General features: G+C 38.0%; 1 protein-coding gene across 2 annotated transcripts in view; it reads left to right on the forward strand.

Annotated features, from left to right (window-relative positions):
- SHTN1 (shootin 1) overlaps positions 1–16748 on the forward strand; it is a 94803-nt gene that overhangs the window by 44472 nt on the left and 33583 nt on the right. For both annotated transcript variants that reach the window (XM_033130811.1, XM_033130810.1), the window contains exons 8-12: positions 1781–1875; positions 4748–4894; positions 8085–8238; positions 10207–10306; positions 15544–15626. In XM_033130811.1, the coding sequence (XP_032986702.1) occupies positions 1781–1875; positions 4748–4894; positions 8085–8238; positions 10207–10306; positions 15544–15626 (579 nt within the window). The remainder of the gene's footprint in view (positions 1–1780; positions 1876–4747; positions 4895–8084; positions 8239–10206; positions 10307–15543; positions 15627–16748) is intronic.

Here is a 16748-nt window from a genome sequence, read left to right on the forward strand (position 1 = left end):
ATGTCATTACAGCAGCAAACCCGTCCTTAGTCAGTTAGGACTGAAGTGCCCTGGCCAAACACTGTGTGGAAGCAACCATTAGGAAGCCCTTATTGATACGACGCAGCTCAGGACTGAAAGGGCCTCGCCAGAAGCAGATGGAGAGACTGGTGTGATACCTGCCTGTGTTGTGCCTGGTTTCTAACGGCGGCGTCATGGCTCCCTCTGCTCTGTCTATATCATTATGTAACGCAATAGGCCACAAAATCTCAGAAGGTCGCACTCGTGTTGCTTTTCTTTGCTGGGACCTTCCCTTTGAAGATTTCTGCCCTACGGGAACTCTTTCATGCAAAGCTCTGACTCTGGGCCGGAATGGATCTAAGGCTGGGTCCCTTCTTTGTAAACAGGGAAAACACTTAAAAAGAACACGTGTTTTCTTTTTATTCTGCTAATATGCTTTTTTTGATGGAGGGTATAGATTCCTATAGGAAAAGGAAAAAAGAAATCTCCATTTTTCCAGTCCAGAGATAAGTACTATTAACATTTTAGTGTATATTTTTCCGATCGTAAAAGAAAACCTTAGATATACATTACATTGCTTGTTAAATATGTTTATCACCTGTATGGAAGACAAAGAAAATAACAGCAAAAGAATTTTGTCTTTACCCATCAGTAGCTTACAAGCCCCTGAAGACGCCTTTCTACTCGTAGCCCCTCCCTTGGATTTTTATCATTTGTTTATAGCTTTGCTAAATCCATATGTATCCCCAAACAGCATATTGTGTAACTTCGCCTGTTTTTGAACCTTGTATAAATGGTATCATTTTGCATATGCCCTTCTGTGGCTTTCTGTGTTTGTGAGGTTGTTGGGCTTTGCTCTGGTATGTCTGTTTTCACTGCTGTATAATGTGTCATTGTGTTTATACCAAAATTCATTTTCCAGTGTCCTTTTTGGTGGACATTGGAGTTTTTTCCAGTTTTTCGCTATTCCAGGTCATGCTGTTAGGAAAATTCTAACACATGTCTCCTAGCGCACATGTCTAAGAGTTTCACTAAGATACATGCCAAATGTAAAATTGTATCTTCAATTTCACTACGTAATGCCAAATTAGTTTTTAAACAGATTTATGACTTTACACTCCCGTTAGCTGTGTATTTGTTCCCATTGTTCTCTGTCCTCTCCAAATTTGATACGTACTTTTTAACTTTTGCCAGTTGCCTTTTAAGGTTTTTACTTTCCTTTCCCTGATTACTAAAGAAGGTGAGTATCTTACCACATGTTTATTGGCCTTTCAGACATGTCTTGTCTTCTGTGGAATGCTTTATGCCTATGTTTTGTATGTGGCTTTTAAAAAACAAAAATGAAGTCATTCAAAAAATTATGAATGCCTTTGCATTCAATAAATACACTTCTATGATATAATTTTGATGGCAGAATAATATTTCTTGTACATACCATACTTCACTGATCCTTCCTTGTCGGAGCGTCTAGATTATTTTACTATTTTCAGCAACAATGCAGAGAGCATCCCAGCAACTAAATATATATTTTTATGATTTTTTTCTCTTAGGAGAATAAATGCATTTGTAAAAGTGGAATCGTTGAATCAAAGAGTATGAATAATTTTAGATTTTTGACTCCGATTGCCCTCCAAAAAGGTTTCATCAATTTATATTCCAACCAACAATGGTTGTGGGTGCTTATATGCCTGTATAAAGAATCTTTCAACACTGTTTTTCATCCATATTCCTGATAATCTGTGTGGCATATTGCTCGTTTTCTTCTCCTTGTCTTCTTAAGTGTCCATGCTAGCAGTAGAAGAGTATGAGGAAATGCAGGTAAACTTGGAACTGGAGAAGGACCTTCGAAAGAAAGCCGAATCCTTTGCACAAGAGGTAAGCTTCTTGTAGAGACCTCGTTTTTTATTTTTAAAAGAACGTTGCAGATGACACACCAGATTATTTTTTAAGGTTGAATTATAACATTACTTTGAATTAAGGATCAGCTGATTTAGGGAGGCAGCTGTGGAATAGTATCAGGTTCACCGAAGTCGGTGTCAGAAGATCTGGGTTCAAATTACCTTAAAGCAGTCCCTCAGCCTCTTGGGGCATCACTTTCACCGTCTGTAAAATGGGTGATGACACACACCTAACCAAGTGGATTTTAAATTCAAATGGCATGATTTTTCAAAGGTATTTTGTGAACTCTAAAATGCTACATAGGGGAAAGAAATTTTCTTTAGGGATACCTACAACTTGTGATGGAAAGTTTAGCTTGAGTGTAGGATTTTTCGATGTTTCAGATAGCCTTACGAACGAATCTAGGTTCATCTTGATATGCCATCTCAAATAGCAGTGCCATGGTATTAGTCTTTCTCTTTGGCTACCTTAGAGTGCTGTCATTATGTGAGCTGATTCTTCCACTTGCTGTGAAAACATTGCCATGTTGTACATCCATTATCGCGTCCTTTCACCAGCTAGAGATAAGCTCTGAGCTTCTCAGGTTCCGGCTTACCTTTGTTGACATGCAGTCATTGGGTGTTCCATGTCTCTGGGATTGGTTTCCAGGGAATTGATGAGGTACCAGTTGGCTGACCCGTAACAGCTCATGATGGGGAGCTGATCCGTATGAGATGTCCATAGTGTATGAATATTTTGAATCTGTGTGTATACTGTAGGTTGAAGGAGAGTAGCCAAGGAAATGTAAAACATTCTTAGGTGGAAGTATCCACAGGATACAAAGAAGACAAAGCATGGGGTTATGCAAATGACATTTGAAAATCAGATTATGGTTTTGTGCAGGAGTCTTTCTGTACTTGAATATAGCTGTGCTAGCAATGAACTCTATAAAAGGTTTAGCCCAAGAAGATCTGATTTGAAATACTATGATTCATTTTATTCAAAGAGCTTAATGAAAGGTGAGTAAATATTGTTCTCTTAATACTTGGAAGAAAGAAAAAAAGAATTGGAGTGTGTCACAGCCCTTTGGAAGAAGCTGCAGCAATATAAATAATGGAACTAAATAAACAGTTGAAGGGGATGGAGAGTAGAGATGATGTGAAGACGCCTCCATTGCAAAACTGAAAAGGTTGGCTGATTTTTGACCTGAATGCCAGGGTCTTATTTTGAGAGACATTTTCAGTTTTCCATCTGTTGTTTATAAAATGCTGTTAGAATACAAAGCAGCTCAAAGAAAACTTGAAGGCCGTGCAATAGCAGAGAAGATAGATGGAAGAAGCAAGATTCCACTCGGAATATGGAAATGAATGATTTACTCTGCTATTCACCTGGGAGCAATTGGTGGGAACAATGATGCTGACATATTCACCCAGAATGAGGAGAAAGACGTTTGCGGATGGCAAGCGAGAGCAGTGATGTTGCTAATGGCATAAATATTTGCAATGGTGCTCAGTAATTGTACAGTATCTAGATTGGATTTACACCATAGTGAGAAGAAAACTATTTTTAAAAATAAAGCTACTTAAGAACCCGTATATCTTTCCTTTTACATGGTTTACAAGTTCTCAGATTTTCATCAGATGACTATGGCTAAAAGGTTCATGACTTAGTTTAACGAGAGAAGTACCAGCTTTTTACATTTTGTTCCTTGCTACATTCAGCAAACATTGTAGTAAGCCAGCCACTGTGCTGCTAGTGGGGATATAATGGTGAAGAAGGCAAATTTGGGCTCTGCCCTTTGAAGCTTACTGTCTAGAGCTTTAAAGTTAATTTACTTGGTATATTTAATTACAAAAGGAATCTATATGCTTTGTAAAAATACAAACAATTCTCAGATGTATAAAGTAAACATTGAAAGTTTCTTCCCTGACTCCTGCTCCCCTCTTGTCCTTTAAAAACAAAAACATGATCACCTATTGGCTGACTTGTGTAGGGTATTAAGGGAAAGAAATAACAGGTGAATAGAAACTAATGTTATTTTCAATTATATGAAGTTGTGGAGATTAAATAAATAGTATATGTAAATTGCTTAATAAAGTGCTCAATAAATATTAATATACCGTCTTCCTTCTCTTTTTTTACCTTCCTCTCGTTAACTACTTCCATCACTGGAGAAAACTAATTGGTTTAAAACAAAACGTTAGGTCTAGTAAATAGAAGATAAGATTATTTAGGTTGTTAGGAGCTTGGGCTTTTCAAGTAGACAGATCTGGGTTTACATCCTGGTTTTGCCGCTTAACGTGTCCTTGGAAAAGTTGGTTAATTCCTCTGAGCTTTAGTTACCTTAGTACTAAAAACGGGATAATATTTAATAGTATCTACTTGACAGTGTTGTTCTAAGGATTAGATGATATAATGTATGTAAAATGATTACTGCCATAAGTATCACATAATGTTTAGTAAATTTTAGCTACTCGTAATAACTCATAGGATTGATGGAAGGATTAAAATAATGCATGTAAAATATTTATTTGAGTACCTGGCGTAAGATAAGTTCTTTGATAAATATTAGCTACTACTATTAGTATGAATGGATTTTAAAGCCGTAACAAAATATTAAAAACTGAAGTATAGGAATACATTTTTGTACCTTGTTGAGGCAGGGATAAAGGCACTGTAGACTGTGTAAAAGTTGTGAGAGAAATCAGAGCAATCATTACTTCTAAAACTGTTATAGTATTGAATTCAGAAATTGCCTTTAACTTTTTAATAAAAACTCCACATACTTGCCCTTTGCTTCAGTGTCAGTTGAGGAGATAATGTGAGATTGGTTAATCAGTAGGTACGTTTTTGTCATTAATTTTTGTAGATGTTCATTGAGCAAAACAAGCTAAAGCGACAAAGCCACCTCCTGCTACAGAGCTCTGCTCCTGACCAGCAGCTTCTGAAAGCTTTAGAGGAAAATGCAAAACTCACCGAGCAACTCGAGGAAGAGAGAATTCAGCATCAACAAAAGGTAAAAGATTTTCTTCTGGAATCTTCACACACACACACACACACACACACACACTCTTAAAATGAGAGGAGTCAGTCTAGTCACTTTGAGTTCCACATTTTGCCTTACTAAGTTACCAAGTCACCTTTTATAAAAAAAATAACTATCAGGGAGTGGCCGGTTAGCTCAGTTGGTTTGAGCGTGGTGCTAATAACACCAAGGTTGCCGGTTTGATCCCCACGTGGGCCACTGTGAGCTGCGCCCTCCTTAAAAATACCAACTACCAAATGAACTTAATTTAGTGCCCAACTGAAATTTATAGCGCCCTATTGTAGACTGGCCTTTAAATTGTCTAAAAGATCAGAAGAAGTGAGGAAAATAGATACAACTCAAAAAGAGCTTGTATAATGCACACAATGCACCATTTGGAAATTTGTGAGTTGATTGCGCTTTTTGGAGACTGCCTACCCTAGCAGAGTATTAATCTCAAAGAGTGAGTTGGAGGGCATAGGTTTTATTCCAAGAGGGGGGAAACGTCCATGTTAGTAGTCATTGTTTGCTTAGAGAAAATTTCTGATGTTGTAAAGTTGCACGAATGTGTGTGTTTAAAGACTTCCTAAGTGGTGATTTCAGTTTGTTGGAGTGGAGCTATTCCAGCTGACACGGCCTACCTCGGTGTGCTAGGCAGAAGGGATTGTCAGCGTGGAAGGGAAGGTGAGAAAGAGGAGGCAGGACAGACGAAGAGGTGTAACAAGAGCTTCCAAGTTAAAGAAGCCACTTAAGAAAGATTATGTCAATATATGTCCTACTTACAGAGTACCTACCGTGTTTCCCCGAAAATAAGACCTAGCCGGACCATCAGCTCTAAGGTGTCTTTTGGAGCAAAAATCAATATAAGACCTGATCTCGTATTAATTTTTGCTCTAAAAGACGCCTTAGAGCTGATGGTCCGGCTAGGTCTTATTTTCAGGGAATCCCGGTAGTTTGTGAAGGAAAGGCTGTTCGCTGCTATTTATTGTCATCTGTTGAATTCTCTTTATGCAACAAAATTGACAATTAATCTTGGGAAGTTTCTGACATTTTTACAAAGTTCATAGTGAAGTAGAGTTGATTTTTTTCTTTTCCCTCAATAAGAAATGGTGGTATATGTGTAGAGAACCTCTAGATCAGGGGTGTCCAAACTTTTTTCAGTGTTTTTTACCAAGGGCCATATACGGTAAAATACACAAACAGCCGGGCCACTCACTCGAGGTGAAGTACGTATTGCCTCACCTGGTTTATTTAAGTAAACTAAATATATTTTTGGAATTTGCTGCGGGCCCATTAACAATGGATTGCGGGCCGCAGTTGGCCTGCAGGCCGCAGTTTGGACACCCCTGCTCTAGATGAACAGTGGTTACCTCTGGGAAAGAGGACTGGGGAATAGGATGGGAAGGACAGTGTTTCTTTTTGTTCCCCCCCCCCCAGTATATGGGTAATTCCCATATACTGGAATTACCATTTTAAATAAAGAGAGAATAAAAGAATGTTTTCTTAAAATTTTAGCTTATGCTAGAATTTTTTGGTTCTGAAAAGTCCTACTTCTTATAGTTAGCTCATTTAGTACATAACACATGCCGAGAACCTCCTGAATTGAACTGAGGTGTGGGACTAACTAAATTGTTGTGTGGGTGCCTTGCTGGGGTAGGGGGAAGGTACTAAAGATTAGACCAAAGTTATGAGTGAAATTACAGCAATCGATACTTCTAATACTGTTATGTTATACCGTTATTCTGTATAATCTTTCATGTGTGTGGTTTAGAATAATTCTTACCTGTCTTTAAGTTCCCTTGCAGATTCAGCAATCTTTTAAACACACTGTATTGTTTTTATAATTATAAAAAATAACATATGCTGCTTCTAATAAACTAATTTTAAAAATATAGAAAAAGTTAAAGAAGAAAATTAAGAATCTCTGATTTTGGTGCATATCCCAATGCTATGTAAATATATAATGTTATGAATATGGTTTAAATGGAATCGTAACATGCATACTGTTCTACAACCTGATTTTGTTTTCAATTGGTAATACATCTTCCCATGTCAGTGTATAGTGAGCTATGTGATTTGAAATGGTTGCATAGTATTTCATTTAAGAACACAGAAGAATTTATTAAATCAATATTGGCGGATACTTAGTTCCTATTTTTCCCTGTTACAAAGAGCACTTTAGTAAATATATTTGAACACTTCTGTTACTATTTATTTATTTATTTATTTTTAAAGATTTTATTGGGGAAAGGGAGCAGGACTTTATTGGGGAACAGTGTGTACTTCCAGGACTTTTTTCCAAGTCAAGTTGTTTGTCCTTTCAATCTTAGTTGTGGAGGGTGCCGTTCAGCTTCAAGTTGTTGTCCTTTCAGTCTTAGTTGTGGAGGGCGCAGCTCAGCTCCAGGTCCAGTTGCCATTACTAGTTGCAGGGGGCGCAGCCCACCATCCCTTGCGGGAGTCGAACCGGCAACCTTGTGGTTGAGAGGATGCGCTCCAACCAACTGAGCCATCCGGGAGCTCAGCAGCAGCTCAGCTCAAGGTGCCGTGTTCAATCCTAGTTGCAGGGGGCCGAGCCCACCATCCCTTGCGGGACTGGAGGAATTGAACTGTCAACCTTGTGGTTGAGAGTCCACTGACCCATGTGGGAATCAAACCGGCAGCCTTTGGAGTTAGGAGCACGGAGCTCCAATCACCTGAGCCACCGGGCCGGCCCCCTCTTACTATTTCTTTAAAACAAATTCTAAAAGTAGTATTACCGAATTAAAGAGCCTTTCCTTCTTTTCTTTTCTTTTATTTTTTAAGTTTTTTAGTACTTGTTACCAAATTGTACCCCCAAGAGTCTTTTTAATACTACCCGAACATTTCTCTTGAAAGTGGGTATGAAAGTATTCATCTGTTTTAAATGAATTTTTTAGGTATGATTGATTTTACTTTTTTGACTCACATTTAACAATGAAATTATCTGGGACATAAGTCTCCAGTAAATTTATATTGAATCAGATAGCTGATAATAATTTGAAGTATTATCTGTATCCCAGAATTTTCATAGTTTTTAAGATGGATATGGAATCTCTTTGCTATGAAGTACAAAGTAAAAGGGAAACCTTTATTTTTTCCCTTTATTTTCCTTGACACACAGGACAAACCATATCACTCCATAAAGTCTGTTTATAACTTATAGGTCAAAGAATTGAAAGAGCAACTAGAAAATGAAACACTCCACAAAGAGATGCACAACCTCAAACAGCAACTGGAACTTCTAGAAGAAGATAAGAAAGAATTGGAATTGAAATACCAGAATTCAGAGGAGAAAGCCAGAAATTTAAAGCATTCCGGTAAAAGCTCTGAGGAGGCTCCTGTGTCTTATTGTTAATCTGTGTGTCTCCCATTCCCAGTACAAAACCTGGCATATAGTTAGTCCAGCACGTTTACTGAACGCAGCCTATAGAAAAATACCAGGATTTGTTTTTGAATTCTTTCATTTCTGCCTATTCCAGTTCACTATAATGGCCAGTATAATCAAACGATTCGTAAATATTTAGACTTCTCTTTTGGAGTCAGAGACTTTATGAACATCACATATAGAAGTAAGAGACAAAAATACTGTTAATATGGGAAGACCAAAATTTCAGCATTTCTCAGGGTTTCAGTGATGAGTGTTTGTTAAGTGCTTATTTTGTTCATTTTAGGGTGCGCATTAAAAAAGGAATTAAGCTTTTTAGATTTATGCCACCTTCATCTTCGGCATCTAATTATACACATGAAATAATTCTTACAATATCACACCTAAAATAAAATGGGCAACAATATACATATTAAATGGAAAAGTTTTAAAACACCAGGGGATACTTAAATCAAAGGATTTATTAATTCAGTTCTAGAAAGCTTAACAGGAGTGTGTGAGTTAGATTACTACACAGGGATAAGAAATAAGGTTTTGTTGGAAGGTAGGTAATTTAAGGAGGCAGGTCGTTCCCTTTATAACAGCCTCAATATTCACTTCAGATATTTCTGGTTAATTTTATACTAGAATTTTGAAATTTGTACAGAAGAACCAAGTTGGCTTTCTTCCTTTAAAAAATATTCAATGCTTTCTAATCCACGGTGAAAATTAATTACAATTTATTTTTAAAAAATTGATCTAAAATTAAGAAGTATTCCATTCTTTTTAGTGAATATCAGGTCAGCCTGTAGTGAAAGCTGCCTATCTTTGTTACAAATGGAGGGGGCAGATGCCAGAGATACTTGAGATTTGATTTTGAACGTTTTATTGAGTTTCTGCCGTGTGTGCACCCAGCCATACCCTAGGGTACTATAAGAAGCATAGAAGAAAAGAAACCATGCGTTTTGTCCTTGAGGAACTCAGACTCCCTTTGGGGATAGTCATATGCCTATGGAATAACTAGAGAATTCTCCGTGTCAGAGAGCTTAGCCCACACTGCTTATTTAAATACTGAGAATGAAAACAGATGGACAGACCATTGAGGGGTACGGGCAGTCATGGAAAGTGGAATGGCTGCGGAGAGAGCGCGAGCTCCTCCCGAGTGTGTACAATATTCAGACCTAGGCCCATTAGAGTCCATGTGCGTGGTGTTTCCATCTGTGAGATACATTTAACTTGTGCTCCTTGAAGTAAGGAACTGTCTGGAACAGCACCAAGCACAGGCCCTTTCACGTTGTTGATGTGTAGTAAATAATTGTTTCCTTAAAGACTTCAATGAATCGAATGACTAAATTATATTTCAGAATGTTCTTCACCAGAACAAACAGTTTCTGAGTTACAGATACTGGAGCGTCTGAGTCTGGTTAACATCAAGAACACTAGGATTTGCCGTTTTTGAATGCAATTAAATGGAGGAGGAAAGTATGCTATTAAAATTCAGTACTAAATGTCATCTTTAAAATTAATTCTTGGTCTATAACACTTTAAAAGTCAAGTATTAACAGTTTCTTAGCGTTTGAGTCATATATCCCATTGTTAACAAATATTTCTTCAACCTACTCAATCCTGACTTCCCACCCATCCAGCCATTGTCTTGGTTTTTTTCTTTTCCATAGTTGTATGTACGACAGCAAAAAGACGGGAACGTTTTCTTGTAACGTATGTAAAGGCCTCTCTTGCATTCGTGATTGTAGGCTGGACGATGATAAGTTTCAAAAGTTCTGTAGTTTCGTATGGAAATTTATAACTTTGCCATTGCCTTGGTAAAAAGAACGGGACTTGGAAAGAGGTTATGTTTATTCCTTTGCGTGTGTTAAGTTGCTTGTTTCAGCTCTTTCCTGAACGTGTGATCTTTGTGCAGTTGATGAACTCCAGAAACGGGTGAACCAGTCCGAGAATTCCGTCCCTCCGCCGCCACCACCACCACCACCCCTGCCGCCGCCGCCTCCCAACCCTATCCGGTAAGTGCCGCCAGGAAGGCCGCGCAGCGTGCAGTGTCCTCCTTTGTCAGACCGGAAGTGTATGGTAGTGGTTTTTTTTGTGTGTGTGTGTGTGTGTTTTTTTAAATACTGGCTTAGATTGCATCATTAGAGGGATGGTGAAAAGTATGAAAGATACCAACTGGCGTGTCCGAGAATTTTCTAAAGACCAATGTATTATTCCTTTTTGTAATGGAAAGGGCCTAAAAAGACACCTGGCAAAGGCATTCTTGAGGCTTACAAGTGTTCTTCTGTTGTTGATGGCTGATTCCTTGTGGACGTTCCAAACCCAGGAGCTAGACACTTAAAAGTTTGTTTTTGATACTTCAGTTGTAAAATTTCATTCAGTGACATTAGGATTTCCTTTAACCGGAAGACCAAGGAATTTTGAGATTTTCCAGAATGTTTTCATCTTTTCTTCTCTCACAACTGTGAATTTGAAAAACTCTGGTTTGTTCAGTTATTTGAAAACTGAAAGCACCAACCCATAAGAAAACTTAACAGTACTAACTGTTATAAACTAGTAATTAAACTAGAAGTACTAATTATTTTTTTAATCCTTAACCTCCTATTTAAACCTTTAATAATGCTGAGAGAGGAACCTTCCATAAAAAGACAGCATTATTTTTAAATTCTTGTGACAGGAAGTCATATATGCAGGCAAGAATTCACTGTTTCTGAAGCCTATGGTGACTTGATGGTGTTGAGCGCCAGAATTAAGCACAATACACCCTAGGAGACTGAGTCAGATTTTGCCTTCTTTGTGCTTCTTCATTCCACCATGCAGAATTACGTAAGATAATCCACTTGCTCTGGTAACAGCATACCTCATCTTGTCATGATGTTAGCTGCTTCTGTATAATTTATTCTTGAACAAATGGAATTTAAAATTTTGCTAGATTTTTACCTTTCATTAACTCATGTGATTTATTTAATCCTTTCACACAGAGAGGCCATTTATTCAAACTCCCTACCTTTGCCGATCCATCTGAATAGAATGTGTAGCATGTTCCTCCCACACGACTATGAAAATGGGACTTTGCCTTTTAAAAACATCCTCATTAGTTTTCCTGACTGAGTGGGATATGACATAATCTACTTTAAGCCATTGAAGTGGTTAAAGCAAAATAATTTTTACACGTGATCGATCCAAGAGTCAATTGAAAGAATTTCAAGTATTTCAAATTCTTTCTCTCCTGGGTTGCTAAATCTGTAGGAGATAATGTGAATTTGACATTTAAAATGGAAAATTCATCACTTTGATCTTTCTCTAAGGTCTGGAGTTTTTGAGCTGATAAGAAAGGTCACTTTTGCCTATGAGGAGGGAGAACTATTAAAAAGTGATTATAGTCTTGCTGTTGGCCTTTAATTTTTAGTCTCAGAAATCTTGAGAGCCCTTAGAATTAAAAGTAAAGTATAGCCTAAATAGAGTATTTTTTCAAAGAGCACTTTATATTGCATTGAAAAATGAATGTAGGATTCAGACTATATATCGAAAGCACGAATTCTTTTATAAGGCCCTTTAAAGACATTTTCATTGAATACATGATTTTTATTTTAAGATGAATTTAAAAAGTATAAGACATAATTTCTCAGTAGAAAGAGATTTTTTTCCCTTGGTAAGGAGTACATTCTTGTCAAAGAAACGTATTTGCATATGTATTGAGTTTCAGGGGAGTTTGAACCCACTAATCAAGGTTTTCCATCTTTGTTCCTGAGCCATTTGTTTTACCCTGATGTATATCACAGATAGAAATGAAAGTGGGGGAAAAAAAGATGAAGGCCTGTGGCTTTTTTAAGTAGCTCTATTGCTTTTCCCTCCTCTTCCTGCTCATTTGACCTAGAGGACAGGTGGGAGAGAGCGGAGAGAGGAAGAAGACATACTTTGGTCATTTCATACTTGTGGCAGTAAATTTAAGACAGGTCCTGAGCAAGCGTGGCTCATGGGGGAAGGGGAGGTTGTTTTAGTGTATTAGAGTTCTCCAGAGAAATAGAACCAATAGGGTGTATGGGGGTGTACACATACATATATACATGAGTGTGTGTGTACATTCATACATACACATCATATACGTATACATAAACAGATTTCTTCTAAGGAACTGGTTCCCAGGATTATGGACATTGACAAGTCCCAGGTCTGCAGGGTGAGTCAGCAAACTGGAGACTCAGGGGAGCTGATGGAGTAGTTTCAATCCAAAGGTCAGTATGCTCGAGATCCGGGAAGAGGCAGTGTTTCGGTTTGAATCTGAAAGCAGGAAAAAACAAATGTCCTAATTTCAAGGCAGTCAGGCAGGGCGAATTCTCTCTTACTTGGGGGAGGGTCACTCTTTTGTTCTGTTCCAGCTTTCAACTGATTGGATGAGGCCCACCCACTTTAGGGAGAGCAATCTGCTTTACTCAGGTTACTAATTGAAATGTTAATCTCATCCGAAACCCTCTCAGAAACACCTACAGTCATGTTTGACCATATATCTGAATACCCTGTGACCTAGTCAAGTTGACTCATAAAATTAAGCATCACAGGAGGCATGAAGAACACTTTAAGAGTTTTAAGGCGAATATTCTCCATTGAATTGTTCTATCTTTGGGGGACACTTACTTGAGGCTTTTATCCATTCAATTGAAGTGGCTGTGAAATGGGGTGATTTTAGACAGCAGTTTGGATTATTGGTTCCAGATGTCTCACCTGGTGTTCTCATGTGTCCTGTGAGAACCACTCTGGTTATTTATATCAATCTCCAACTCGTACTTTTATTCAGAACATTTAAAGTAGCACTTGCTCTCATCTACTTAGGAGGTTTGCAATGATGACCATATATTCTGACTTCATTTATGTAAATATGTATGAATATTCAAGTAGTACAAATAACTAGCTGCTTTGTAATCTTGATGTACCCCAAGGCACACTCTCACAGTCTCCCCTCAGGACCAGAGGAGGGGTCATTGTAGTGTGATGTGAGTGAGGAAGGAGAGCCTCTGCTTAGTGAGCACCCCCCTGCCCGGCGCCACCCTGCTATGGAGTGTCAGCCGACAGACATTGACGAGTCCTGCCTTCAGTTGACAGAAAAGAAAAAAAAAAAGAGCGAATAAACTTTGCATTATTTCATTCTTCCTGATTTCTCAAATAGAATGTGCTTATTTTAAAGTTCTGTGTAAATTAGAATTTCTAACTTTTGCGAAAATAATCACATTCCATTTTGGGCTCTTATGAGCCCAAAAGAGACAAATTAAATGAAGTCAGAAACCCAGTGATGGATTGTTGCCCAGTTGGTGAGTCCTGGAAACTTTGCAGGGTAGAGTGGGATGAGGTGCGGCCTTTCTACTGCGTTTGTGGGAGATTCTTCAGTGTGTTGGGGAAGCTTAAGAAGAGGCACATACAGAGGAATTAATAATATAACCAAAGGTAGAAGTGAGAAGTAAAAAGAACAAAACAAAACTGAAAATTATAGTGATTAAGACACATTGGGTTGTGCTGACCTCAGAGTTACTGTGGATCCAGTTGCCCCTTTTCCTAGAGGCAACGTGATGCTTTTCCTGTCCTCCCTTGCTGGCGTCCCAACTTGTCTTCCTCAGGACTGTGTTTTGTGAAATGCAGTTTACCACACTGAGGACATTTATAATGTCGTTGAAAGAATTCAAGAATTCTTGATTCTTTTATTTTTTTAATAAACTTTTTTTGGATGAATGATAACATGTAGAAATGTGTACAAATTTATGTATCATTTAAAAATAATAAGCATCCATGTAATCACTGTCTAAATCAAGAAATAGAACAATATGGGTGCCCTAGACTTTTATCCTTTTTTTAAAGAAGAGTTTGTTTTTGTTTTTGTTTTTCTTACCTACATCTATATCTAAACTATAAGGACACACACACACACATATCCCTAAAGTATAGGTGTGTATGTGTGTGAGTGTATATATGTATATGTATGTGTGTGTGTGTGTATATATATATGTGTGTGTGTGTGTGTGTGTGTGTGTATATATATATATATGCGCTTTTTAAAATCTATAGTTGGAATTTTGCTGTATCATTTGTGTCTTGTTTTTTCACTCTACATTATTTTGTAAGATTCATGTTATTTTGTGTAGCTAAAGTTCATTCGTATTCGTTGATAGTCCATTTTATGAATGTCCCAAAATGTTTCTCCTTCGTGGCACTGACAGACTTTGAGTTATTACCAGTTCAGGGACGTCATGGAAATTCTACATGAACTTTCTTCTACGTGTATCCTGGTGCTTGTATTTCTGTAAGATATGCAGAAGTTGAGTCATTGGCTCACAGGCTACGTGTATCTTCAGCTCCGCTGGATAATACTAAATGGTTTTCTAAAGTGGTACTGTTAATTTATACACCTTCTTCAGTTTGAGAACTCCTGTTATTCCACAGACCTACCAATACTTGATATTATCAGACTTAAAATTTCTTGCCTGTTTGATGAGTGTGTAGTAATATCTCAGTGTGGGTTTCATTTGTGTTTTCCTGATAAGTAATGAAGTCAAGTACCTTTTGGGTATGTGTATGGGAAATTTGGACATTGTCTTTTATGGAGTTTTAAGGGCTTTGTTCATTTTTCTGTTGGGGTATCTGCTTTTGCTCATTGAGTTATAGTTTCTTTATATTCTTTATGGTGTCTTTTAATATATGGAGGTTTTAAAATTATAATGTCAAATTTATCATAATTTGGATTTTATACACATTTAAAAAATATGGACCAAGTAGATAGTGGTCTAAATCTGTTTTATCTGTTACATATCTGGTCTGTGTCACACAGATTCACGTGTTTTCTGCCCATATTTCACAAATAGACATTTACCAAAAATGTTGCCTAATTTTCTCATCCTTCCCTCTCCGTCAAAGGTATTGCATAGATGGCTATTTCTGAATTTTACATATGGACATTGAAATTTTTTCTGTATCCGTTTTACTTTGTAAATAAATGTCTATGCATCATGTTAGTAATTACAGTGGTTCCCATATTCCAGTAATTCATTTGTTTCCACACAGGAAGGGATGAGATACGTTTCTCCACCTTAAAGTGATGAAAAGTTTACTAATTTATTAAAAGTGGAAATTCTACTTAAATCTAGTTATACATTCATGCATCTAAAAAAGAGTTGGATTTTACTGATCATTTAGAATCTATACGCGCTATTTCTTGGATCATAAGGCATCTGGTAATCTCCTGTCGATCTTTTTCTCTCTCTCAAAGATCCCTCATGTCCATGATCCGGAAGCGATCTCACCCCAGCGGCAGTGGTGGTAAGAAAGAAAAGGCAGCTCAACCAGAAACAGGTAATTCTCACTCTCCTTGCTTTAATCTCAGTGGCTGATGGTCTATAATTTTTCACTAGTTCACATTTGTTGAGTTCTTTGACTATGAACAAATTGTCACGGGGGAAATACGAACTTTCCAGCTATAAGAATTGTCTTGGCATAGAATTAAGCCCTGGTCATCCTCAGAATGTAAAAAGAATTTACAGGACTCTACAAGAGTAAGCAAAGGTTTATTGAAAGTTCAAGAGAGAGAGTTCTGGCAAAGGGAAGTTTTGCCAGGGCAGAGCCCAATAGGTTCAGCTGCTCCAATGAGGAGGAGCGCTGGGGTTTTATAGCTTGCAGGAATCTTTCATTACAGTTGTCTTCTTCTGGGAATTGTCCTGTTCCCGTCTATGATGGATGTCAGCTGCAGGAGGTTGCTGTTGCAATTGGGAACTGTTCTGTTCCCATCTACAATGGGTGATTGTTAGTTCGTAGGGGGTTGCCGTTGCGACTGGGAACTGTTTTGTTTCCACCTATGATGGATGTAAGGTGCTTGTCAGCCTGCAGGTGCTGTGCTGGCCAGGGGAGTCAGAGCCAAGCGGTTAATGTTTAAGCTCTCCTGCCAGCTCACAGACCTGCTCCTGTTAACTCTTTGCCTGTCTCATCAAGAATGAACCAGGAAGCAGTCATTGCCTTCACATAGCTTATTGTCTAGATCAGGGGAACATGGGCACGTTTCCCTGTAAGGTGAGGTATACGGGGAAATGTGTTTTCACGAAGGGAGGAGGGACTTTGGGTATAAAGGAAAGAGAGGGAGTAATTCCAAATGAGGGGCTTGGGGAAAGTCTTTTTAGAGTTGATAGCATGGGAACTGAAACTTCATCAAGCACCTACTATGTGCTACAGTGCTGCGCCCGGTGGTACAAGACAGAGGAGTTACATTTGGGGAGGCAGGAAGTAAACAGGTATTTATCCAATTAAATATATGATTATTTTAATACAATATTTGATCAGTACTGTGGAGGAGGAGTACAGATATTGAAGTGATTGTGGGGGTGGACTGCTGGTGTCAGAAAGTGATGTTTAAGCTGAGTCGTTGTGGATTTCCAAAGTCAAGGTGAGGGTATTTAGGGTAAAAGTAGTTCACAGAGAGGGGCA

The sequence above is a fragment of the Rhinolophus ferrumequinum genome, chromosome 16 (assembly GCF_004115265.2).
Source record: "Rhinolophus ferrumequinum isolate MPI-CBG mRhiFer1 chromosome 16, mRhiFer1_v1.p, whole genome shotgun sequence".
Taxonomy (NCBI): domain Eukaryota; kingdom Metazoa; phylum Chordata; class Mammalia; order Chiroptera; family Rhinolophidae; genus Rhinolophus; species Rhinolophus ferrumequinum.